General features: G+C 39.1%; 1 protein-coding gene across 1 annotated transcript; it reads right to left on the reverse strand.

The window, feature by feature from the left end:
• Positions 1-2514: 2514 nt before the first annotated feature.
• Positions 2515-10077, reverse strand: si:ch211-157c3.4 (uncharacterized protein LOC561592 homolog). Its single transcript, XM_031321048.2, has 5 exons — positions 9975-10077; positions 5681-5730; positions 5358-5453; positions 4992-5193; positions 2515-3396 (listed from the first exon to the last, which is right to left on the reverse strand). The coding sequence occupies exons 2-5, from the start codon at positions 5724-5726 to the stop codon at positions 3279-3281; spliced, it is 462 nt and encodes a 153-aa protein (XP_031176908.1). The 5' UTR covers positions 5727-5730; positions 9975-10077; the 3' UTR covers positions 2515-3278.
• Between the last annotated feature and the right edge of the window lie 1710 nt (positions 10078-11787).

Raw genomic sequence — 11787 nt, forward strand, 5'->3', positions numbered from 1 at the left:
AAACTTAAGGAACCATAAACAGCTACTTAATCTTAACTACTATGGCTGAGTTTTCATCAAGGAGAACAAAGTTGTTCCAAAAAGAGCGTTTCGGGACAGGAACAACCCAATGGCACACGATGGATGGATGGATGGATGGATGGGTGGGTAGTAGGTAGGTAGGTAGGTAGGTACTTTATTGATCCCCAAAGGGAAATTCAAGGTCCCAGTAGCTTTAAGACATCACACACAACATTCACATACATCATAAACAGGATGATAAAATAACAAATAACAACAAATAAATCCACTTGAATAATATGAACAATAAAAGAAAAGATACTAAATAGAAAAATCCACATGAATGTACTATAAGGGATTTATAAGCATGAGACACTTGCAGTGACAGGTGTATAGTGTGTCCCTTGTGTTGATTTCCTGCATACTGTACATCATGGTCTTCCCTGTGTTTATCCTCTCTGTTCTCCTCTGTGTCCTCATGGTCTCATTGTTCTCTGGTTTTATTTATGTTTAGTTATGACAGAAAAAATAAACAATAAAATTAAAATCTGGTTTATGTCTGTGACATCTTTTACAGATGACTATGGCCATATGAAACTATAGTGAAAGGTGCAGTTATGTTGCTGGTATGATGTTAATATGACTATCAACAGATCATTTTCACTGTTTATTTGTGACCTTAAAAATATTCAAATGATTGAACCGTTAGCCCAAGCCATAAGGCAAAATAAAATCTGTAATGTCCAGATTAAATCCAACAGCAGCTCAATATCATTATTTGAAGATGATATTTTGTTGTACATCTCTGATCTTGAGGACTCTATTCCTTAAGATCTTCAACAAATTTGGCTCAATTTCCAGCTATAAAATGAACTGGAATAAATCTAATCTTCTTTTATTGAACAACAGGCATGTGACATCAGCCATTAGTGTTACAATACCAACCCAAAGCAAAATTACATATTTGGACATCACCATACATGCATCGCTACAGCGAGTTGTCCAGGACAACTATGAAACTATATTAAGGAATGTTCAAAGGGATCTGGTCAGTTGGTCTGCGCTGCCGGCATCGCTACAGTCCAGGATTGCTGTTATTAAAATGAACGTAGTTCCACATGTGAATTTCTTAAGTATAATGATCCCCTTACCCCCACCAATATATTTCTGGAAGAAACTTGACCTTAATTTGGCAGTATATTTGGAATAATGAACAACCTAGGCTAAAATACTCTACCCTGCAACGTACCACAAACACGGGAGGCCTGGCCCTCCCCAAACTTTAAAATGTATCACAGAGCCTTTCAGCTACGGGCCCTCAGAGTGTGGATGGACCCCTCATCTACAGTCCCATGGAGAGAAATAGAGCAAAACCTCACTGGAAGTCTAAGACTGCAAGACCTTGCCTTTGCAGGTGTGTGTCCAAAAAAGTGTATGCTAGCCTATGGCCCTATTATCACCAACACAACACAAACCCTTTGCCTGTAACCAGTGGAGTGACAGAGGTATTTATACTTTAGACCAGCTATTCAATGAGAAAGGTATGTTGAGTTTTGAAGACCTGAGAGCTAGCTTTGAGGTCCCCAGGACATCCTTCTTCTTTTATCTTTGCTTAAGATCAGCCCTAAAATGTTATGGAGTGCCATGGGGAAACAGTCTTGAGGCACCCAGTCATTAAATGGTTTGTTGAATTTCCTGTGAGAGGATAAGTATCCAAGATTTATGCTAAACTGATGCAAGTATCCATAGGAGAACTCATAGTAAAGAAATGGGAGCGAGAGCTGAGCCCTGAGGGGAACGCAATTAATTGGGAGACAGTTTGGGACATTTTCCACTGTTCCAAGAACCCAAATCACCAGTATATCCACTTCAACATATGTCATAGGACATATTAGACCAGAAGAGATACGTCTCTAAAGTCATTCCCATTCCCTATTGCATGTTCTGTCAACCTGAACAAACTGGAACTTTTCTGCATATGGTCTGGGAGTGTGCATGAGTTCTGGAATAAAACATCAAATATCTGATGTGATAGAATGTTGAATTCCTACTGACCCATTTGTTTTGTTACTTAATGACTCTAAATTACACTTGCTTGGGAGACAGAGGAAAATCTGGCTAGCTGGCCCAACTGCAACCAAGAAAATGATAGCTCAACGTTGGCTCCCCCCCCCCCCACTCGCTTTGTATAAAACAGTGGTTGGCGTATTTTCTAGACATAGTTATGCTTGGGATCTCTACAACAAGGATTAACAAAGCCAAATCATCAACCTATGGAAAAGCACAGCAGGACAAATATCAGACCTAATGACCTCAGTGCCACAAAAAAATAGAGGAGAGTGACTAGGCAAGGTGTGATTTTTTCCTCGAGACCGCAGAGGGTGGGGGGTGTGAGAGGGTTTTTGCTCTTGTTCAATTTGTGTTTCTCTGTTCTGTATGTCTAATGATGAAAAACAATAAAAAAATGTATCTTAAAAAAAAAATATTCAAATGAGCAATCCCTTGAAACATAAAGTATTTGATAGAGTTTATTTACAAGCCTTTATTTTAACAACATACTGTATGCAGAAGTTTCTGAAAAGGATGATAGAAAAAGATTTTTTTTTTCTGCTGGAATGGGACAAAAATAAAACTGCTCCCAAAAAGTGCATAGGAAGTGCTTGATTTAACTTGCCAGAGCTTTAAAAAAAAGTGTGCACATGATATTTAAAGGTAGAATATGTAATAAGACGGCCCGTTCGGCATTGAAGTCAATGGGAAAAAGTCTTTTTTGGCCAGAGGGCATCACGTGACGGGCCGGGAGATGTACTTTCACTCTTTGGCCACAATGTTCAATTTGCTTCAAAGCCAGGCGCCCTTCCTGGGTGCCTCTAGATATAAGACGCTGACAGGCGAGGTGGCGGTTGGGAATGAGAGGGCTGCATAAGCTCTGCATTGTTATTGGCTGGGGGTTACACCCCCAAAACACCCTGATTGATCAAAAGTAAAAGAAAATACAGGCAGAGGGCAGTGTCTCTGATGGATAACTTTTATATTAGTCTATACATTGTTAAAACATTACATATTGTGCCTTTAAGCTCTGACAGCACAATTACTCCCAATTTATTGCTGATAATATGATGTTTTTGTGCAAATACAATGGCTCATCCATAAAAAATAAGCTACATTATAAGTGTGACCTTTCTCTGTCAGTTTCATAACAATGGTGCAACTGATAAGAGAAAGTTAACAAGATGTTATATTTTATTTTTATGGGTCCATTTCTGCCCTCATGTTCGTCATTTACAGCATTTTTTCTTGTCAACGTAGAGCACTCTGTTGCAGCGGGGGCACGTGTGGTAAGCATCCTTGAAGCTTTTCAGGAAGAAAGGAATCAGACAGCAGCAAAGGACTAACCTGCAAAACACACACACACACACACACACACACACACAGTTAGTGTCATGTAGCTATAGCAAGAATTTGTTTCAACCATTATGCATTTGTAGTTTTGATCATCTGTTGTTTACTATGTATGTACAGTATCTCACAAAGTGAGTACACCCCTCATCATTTTAGTAAATATTTCATTATATCTTTTAATGGGACAACACTGAAGAAATTACACTTTGCTACAATGTAAAGTATTACGTGTACTGCTTGTATAACAGTGTAAATGTGCTGTCCCCTCAAAATAACTCACCACACAGTCATTAATATCTAAACCGCTGGCAACATTTTATGTCGGTTAGCCTAATAGCTGGTTTGATTTGCATTGATCTAACCAGCTTTTTTTTTTATGGAAAGTACCCCATGCCAATCTCTAGGTATGGTGAAGGGCATGTGATGATGTGGGGCTATTTTAATTCCAAAGGCCAAGGGAACTTTATCAGGATGCATAGTATCCTGGATCCATGAAATAACTGGCCTTTAACAATAAAAATCTGCCTGCCTCTATGGGAATTTAACATAGGGGTGTACTCACTTTTGTTGCCAGCGGTTTAGACATTAATGGCTGTGTGTTGAGTTATTTTGAGGGGACAGCACATTTACACTGTTATACAAGCTGTACACTTAATACTTTACATTGTAGCAAAGTTTAATTTCTTCAGTGTTGTCCCATTAAAAGATATAATGAAATATTTACTAAAATGTGAGGGGTGTATTCACTTTTGTGAGATACTGTAAATCCCGCATGAGATTTTAATTTTTGCAAGAGATCTGCTGTCAAAAGCAAAAAGACATATAAATATCCTCCCCCTTTTTGGACCCCCACCTTACTAATCATAATTTTCATACAGTCCTTATTACAACTTTGTCTCAGCTCTTTGTAATGATACAACCCTCTATCCTAGACCCTCAATTTGAAGAAAAAAACATCACAAGGAGTAAAATCTTTAACTTACTATGATAAAGCCAGTTTTATTTTTGGACCTTATTTTTGATAAACCGCCACATATTTATCCACTGCACTGAGATTTTGTAACTGTACTCAGTCTCCTAGTCATATTCACTTCATATGAGGACAGGGAAAGTAGTCCCTAGTGGACTTTTAAAATACTTTAGATTTAAAGTGGCAACAAGGTCTAATATACCGCTCTACAAATGTTTGTCTAGTTTTGGTATGTAAGATGTGTATATTTTTGACTGTTTAGACAACATGGACAATGTCATCTTGCACACTTTGAGAACTTTTGGTGTAGGTGAGGATCACATTACATTAAAACCATCCGAGCTGATTTAAATGCAGAGGCCTCGAAAACCCAAAGAGTTACTGTGTGTCAGCTTTCGTTTGATTATTGAAACTTTGTTTGGGATTTTACCCCAGTAAAGTACATTTCCAACTGGAAGGTCCTGCATAAGTCTTCTGTGTGCACTGGACCTTATGGAAACTTGGAGGTAAAAGAGATGTATGTTGTGTAAGGTGATTTGTAGGGGCCCAATAGCCCTCAAACAGGTTAGTGTGCTCACACCAAAAGTCCAAGGACAAGCACCCTGAAGCACACACTCACCCGCAGCAGATGAAGAGTAAGCACATCAGCCAAGCGTATGTCCCGGCCTTGTAGGTGACGTTGGTCATGACCTGCTGCTGGCAGGAGGTGCAGGTGGTCATGCCGGCAGAATGCCCCAGCGCTCCGTCGTAGCTCACAAACCTAGTTTTGCCATCTCCAGATTGGAGACCTGAACCATTGCCTCCTCCTCCGCTGGTGTACACTGATAGAGGGAGAAGGGGAGGGGAAAACAAGAGGAAGGAGGGTTGCAAGAAAGAGAGGATGAGAAGACGAGAGGGAAAGTTAATTGACTATGTACTAGAGTAAATTGTAGGTAAGGTTTTTGATGTGCGTTTCTAGGAAGTGTTACATTAGGTGTGAGTTTACCTGGCGTGGAATTAGCGGCGCTCTCTGAGTTGGACGGAGGATTGAATGGAGTGTGGACGTGGTAAACTGTCACATCCTTCTGACCCTGACCATCGACTAGACAAGAAGAAAAGAAAAGAAAGAGAAATACCAGAGGAGGAGAGACAGAAACAAGAGTTAATGAGACAATCTGATGATGATGATGATGATGATGATGATGATGATGATGATGATGATGATGATGATGATGATGATGGTGATGATGATGGTGATGATGATGATTATGATGAGGTGTGTTAGCCATGGATGTATAATTAGAACGAGCATGGTGTGTTCAGGTTTACCTGGTATGATGTAGGGAGGAGGTTCTTTTTTTCCAGATGAACTCATTGTGCTGCAGAGAGAGAGAGAGAGAGAGTGGAGAATGAGAGAGTGGAGAATGAGAGAGAGGTAGAGAGAGAGAGAGTAGAGAGAGTAGAGAGAGAGAGTAGAGAGAGAGAGAGAGAGGGAGAGAGAGAGAGAGAGAGAGAGAGAGAGTGTAGAGAGAGAGAGTAAAGAGAGAATAGAGAGAGAGGGAGAGAGAGTAGAGAGAGTAGAGAGAGAGGGAGAGTAGAGAGAGAGAGTAGAGAGAGAGTAGAGAGAGAGGGAGAGTAGAGAGAGAGTAGAGAGAGAGAGTAGAGAGAGAGAATAGAGAGAGAGTAGATAGAGAGTAGAGAGAGAATAGAGAGAGAGTAGAGAGAGTAGAGAGAGAGGGAGAGTAGAGAGAGAGTAGAGAGAGAGTAGAGAGAGAGGGAGAGTAGAGAGAGAGTAGAGAGAGAGTAGAGAGAGTAGAGAGAGAGTAGATAGAGAGTAGAGAGAGAATAGAGAGAGAGAGGGAGAGAGAGTAGAGAGAGAGTAGAGAGAGTAGAGAGAGAGAGTAGAGAGAGAATAGAGAGAGAGAGAGCACACAGACAGAAACAGATTGTTACAAATGGTGCTCCTCCTTATTAGCAATGAATAATGAATACAAAATACCATATGAAACAGACCTAAGATCTTTCTTAGTACTCTAACAAAACTTTCCCATCCCCTCTCCCCCTCATGAGACAAGTGTGATGCTGCTTTCTGCCACCTGATGGAGCCAGAGCCTGACTAAAAACATCTGTCAGGATCTCTGATGAAAATGCCTGTCATCTCTGACTGACACATATTGTGTCCAAGGTGATGGATTAGTTGTTAGCACAAGGTATTGTAATGCATTGTATGGATGTTTCTTGTCAGTATTCCTAATGTGTCTCTGTGTCTGTTCACACTGAAAATGTTATGAAGACGGCTGAGAGGAATCAGGGATGTATTTTTATTTTTTATATTTAGATGATGATTTATCAGAAAAGTCATTATATCTCGACATCTAAATCCATATTTTTGGTAATATGCCTGTAGTATTACTTGTAAAACTGGATTAAATGTTTCTTAAAATGATATGAGAAGACCCAACAGATCAATACCCTTCATGCGGTTTATGTTGATGCTGCATCGTTTCCTGTGAATCCTTGGGCATGCGGAATGGCTGACTCCACCACTGACAATAAAAACCAAGGTGTATAGGCTACATCGAATGGCTATTGCTAAAAAATTGCCAAACATAAATACTATCAAAAACAGCGTTTCATTTGATATATAATATTAATAATTTCAAGACTGACTCTTACAAAAAGACTTACTCTTACAAAAAGACTTATTGTTCATAATTAAACCCAAAGATTCATGAAAAAGCTAACTCCTTGGTCAACAAAATAATAAGTAGAAATGGAGTCGAATTAAGGGTTGAATGTCTGTCTATAATAACAGTCCTGTCAGTCCAGATGATCTACAGTAAGTAGTTATTACTCTACAGCTCAGGACTCCGGTGAGTAAAATCTCTCTGTATGCAACATGACCTCATTAAAATATAATTAGTATTCGTGTCATGTGAGACCAATCCGACCCACAAATTACCAAACACTGCCTTCTCATAATTTCATAATTAGGGTACAATAGAGTGTGGAACAAATGTGTTAGGAGAGAACTGAACTTTTTTTAAAAATTATTATTAATGTAATTACAACTCAAAAGTAACACATGCACACGCTTGCACTTCATTCGAGATTTTGTACTAATTGGAGAAAAACACGTTTGTTTTAATGGATTCATACAGCTATCTCATGACTGTAGCACTGTGTAGATTTGAGTAAGTAAGATATAATGGCTTATATACAGTATATGATGTATAAACTTCTAGCATATTAACAGAAGAGTTTAAACTTCCCATACAGGACGAACCGGCAAAAAGATGCACACAACTCTACCTCTCTACAGTTTTCTCTTCTTATTTTGTCTCCCTTTTTTCCTCCTCTATCTCTTTCCATATAAACACAAAACACAATCTAGCATGACTAAGCATTTATTTTCCCCACACAAACATACGCTTGCTTGACTGTCACGTAACCTTAACCACTGGCCCGAAAGTCAGCTTTTCCTCAATTTTTGACATGGCCTTTACCCTTAATTGGACAACCTATCCCCAATTAATTGGTGTTTAGCCTGAAATGTGTCCCTAAATGTAGCCTACAAAGAACACACATGCACAGACACACAGACACACACCCATATGTTGGTGCAGGAATGCGACCGAGCTGCATGCTTCTCCGTTTGTCACAGACCAAGGGTGTGTCACTGCTGCCTCGCACTAATCTATCTCAAATCTGTTGAGCAAGCTCATCATCAACATCATTATGTTGACAAGTTTCATTTCAAAAGTGATGACTAGACGTACATGAGAATTAGGGAAATACGTCACTTGAAAAGAGTTAACTTGTTTCTCTCTTTAACATTTTACGGTTCATTCCTTCCAGCATGATTATCTGAAGCAATCTATGTGTCTATTTTGATAAAGAGCTACAGTAAAAACTGATTGACAGGGTTGAAGCACTGGTCTGGATAACTGTCTGAGTTGTTTTTTCACATGTTGACTGTGTATCCCACTATGCTATAAGCAGCTGGTGCAACATTTATTGGAAAGTTTGGGCGTGTTAAGTTCAGATCAGTCAAGGAAACAGTTGTTTCCAGCTGCATCAGTGTTCTGTTCTTCTATGACATGTTTTCTATCTCAGTGAGTGAAAACAAATCATGCTTGGAGAAGCACTTCAAAGTGTCTGCAGCAGTCATGGTGCAGTCAGGATCCTTGAAAAAAAGTATGAATGTAAAAAAAAAAAATCCAATCACAACAGTGTTTCTATCACCATGAAACAAATAGATGATCAGAAAAGAGCTTAATTGAAAAAGTAGGCCCAATACTCAAATCATTTCTCTGCTGTTGTTTCTGTCATCAGTTAGACATAAGGCTGCTGATGAAAGCATTGTTGGAGTGTGGCTTCCTTAAGATTCTTCTGCCACATTGCAGAGATACTTTAAAATCCCAAAGGGGGAAGGTTAGAGTCTGCTGATCAAACAATACATCCTCTGTAAGAGGCACAGTTTCCTCACTGAGGTCAGGTGTCTGGGAGTGGATTAATGGAGAAAGAACAGACTGTGACCGATCGAGAAAAACTGGCCCAGTTAATGAGCCAGTTTGGTTGGGCTGGGTATCGGTACTTGACACCTTTATGGTATCGACCGAAAGAACCCAGTAACAAGTTGTATCAAAACTTCTCCGCTCGAACCATACCTGCATTGGATCCTTTTTGTACCCAGATTTAGAAAAAAAATACAATTTGCATGGTTTTGCTCGCAGCCAATCCCTGCAAGTGTTCGATTAATTGCAACATCCCACTACTGCAGCAGATGCAACCCCTATAGTCTGTGGTGTGGTGAAGTTTAATGTGGTGTATTTCACAGAGTTGGCTATTCAGATATAAAATATTTGTACTGTATCACTTTAAGGGTACTGGTATTGGACCTGGCATCAAAAATGTATTAAATGATACCCAGCCCTACAGTTTGGTGGGTTCCTTTGCAAAAAGTTGTTTCTTGTTTTTTGTTTTTTTAATAAATCGTGTTTATTAACCTGGTCTTATTATATTATCATATCAGCTGGTAGTTTCCTAGAGAGCCGAACACCCATGTTGTGTTCGATGAAACTCGTTCATCCAGATACCAAACACATCTGAGTCATATGCAGATACTCTATATGGCATCTAAGCTGGTCAAACCTGACTCTCATGACGCATGTTAATGAGAAGTTGACAAAAGAGGGGGTCATTCAGAAGTGGAAAATTACCCAATCATTAACTCATCACTTCAGGGAAAGTCAATAAGTGAAAACAACTGTTGAGAAAAACAGCTTCTTCATTCAGAGCTCAAGAGTTCAACTGAATGTTTTTGTCCCCTCTGATTTTCAGTCTGACCCAAAATCAGCCAAACACACCGTTCAGCCCACAATACAAGCTTCATTAATAGTGATTTAATGTGAGATTTAAAGTATAAAAAAACAGATGAATATTCTGTCCTTGAGACTTTTCCTTCCTCTATCTCAACTTTCTAATAACTACCAATCCTTTCCTGCGTAAGCATTTAACGCATAGTTGATTGGCTTCAAACTTAAGAAGCACAAAATCTGAATCTGTAACATGAAATCCTCTTTTCAGTAGTACATCACATATTAATCTCTGACAGTCTTACCTTGGCGGGCTGTCGCAGTCTGTATGCAGAAGTGTGTGTAAGATGTTGCTGGTGTAGAGTCCAGACAGACTGTAACTGTGACATCCACCTGTCTCACCTGTACTTCTACAAGCCTCTCCCTAGACACGCCCAACGCCTCACCGACAAAGTGAAGTGAATATGCAGCTGGAATGAGTCGGTCAGTGATTTAGGTGTTTATTTACTTTCAAAGGCTGTACTGGTTTTGTTTTTTTAACTTTTTTATTATTATTAAGGGAGTCTGTATGTGTGTGTGTCACTCTCCTATGAGAGAGAATCGCCAGTTTCCCTCCTGGTGCTTCGTATTTCTGCAGACTATTTGAGTCTGAAATCTGACTGGAAGGCCGTCGACAATGTTTGAGTGACATAAGTTTACGTGAACATTCTCTTCAATTTTGACAAATTCCCCACAAAAATGTCATGAATTTAATGTGTTTGTCAGCATGGAAGAGAAGAACAATTGCATTATTGAACAAGATGTAGAAAGAGAATAATATGCAATTTTTAACCTGTAAGGAATCTGAAAAAGTAAAACAGCGTTTTTACACTTTGGTTTTAAATACAAATTAAATTAGATGTAATGTGATAATCGGTGAGCTTGTTTCCAGTTTTTGTTATGCTATCAACTGCTGCCTGTACCCTTATGCCAAACAGATAGGAGAGTCGTATCACTCGTCTCATCTATCTCTCCGCCAAAAAGCGAGTAGGTGTATTTCCCAAAATATTAAACTATTCATTAAAGGCTTGCATGATGCTTCAAATGATAATTGAATATTGCTCTTTTCAAACTTTTGTTTATTACGGTGCTTTTGTTTATTATGGTAAACACACTATGGAAGTAGATCACAAACATTGCCACACAAAGGACCTACAGTATGTACAAATCCAACCAATCCCTTGACATTGTTTGACAAAAGGCTACAAGGAGGTGGTGAATGATGCAGTGTTTGGCTATCCAAATTGCACACAATGCAATGATTGATTCCAAATTGTGCCTTTTGGTTGCATTTTGCCTTCTGAATATGGCACACGTAGTTGTTTTATTATACAAACCTTCCTTTTGTTAACGTAATTGAATTTCAGCTCAATCGATGTCTGGGAAATTTTACAATATCTTTCAGTCAGCTGGGAGCAGGCCAGTTGAACCACAATTTTCTATTGTTAGTCATTGGATCACAGTACTGCTGGGGGTTGAGTGGCCTGCCTAAGCACACCTTACATGTATGTTCAGGCTTGGTATGATGAGGAAGGCTGAAAAATAATTGTTATAATTTGAATCACAGCCCATTTCTAAAGGCAGACTGCATCAACCCTACTGACCTTTTATCATTACAAACTAATGCTGCACGAGTAAACCATATGGGGATAGGTGTCATTTACGCTGGGGACATGTCCCCACCACTTCTTTGAAATTGTCCCTTTTGTCCCCACCCCTTTTGAAAGCCAATATGTTAAATAATGTTCTGAAAAACAGAACACAGAAAACACAGATACGTAGAATATGTTTTAAACGTGCAGAAAGTTTTGAACATGAGCAGAAATCGTGCTGAATTATTATAATTGATGTGAACAAGTGCATTTTTTGAATAAAAATTCACCAGAATGCAGGAAACGTGTTTAACACAGATCAATTCCTGACTAAAATCTGCGCTCTTGTTGACTGTTATCTGTGCAGTCAGAGCTGTTGTGTTTAATGTCGAATAGACCTTTTTTTCTGATTTTGTATTGCCCTTTGATGAACTGTTATGTTTTTCCTGACCCGTCATAATTAATGTACTCTGACCTCATACTAATC

The sequence above is a fragment of the Sander lucioperca genome, chromosome 21 (genome assembly GCF_008315115.2).
Source record: "Sander lucioperca isolate FBNREF2018 chromosome 21, SLUC_FBN_1.2, whole genome shotgun sequence".
Taxonomy (NCBI): Eukaryota; Metazoa; Chordata; class Actinopteri; order Perciformes; family Percidae; genus Sander; species Sander lucioperca.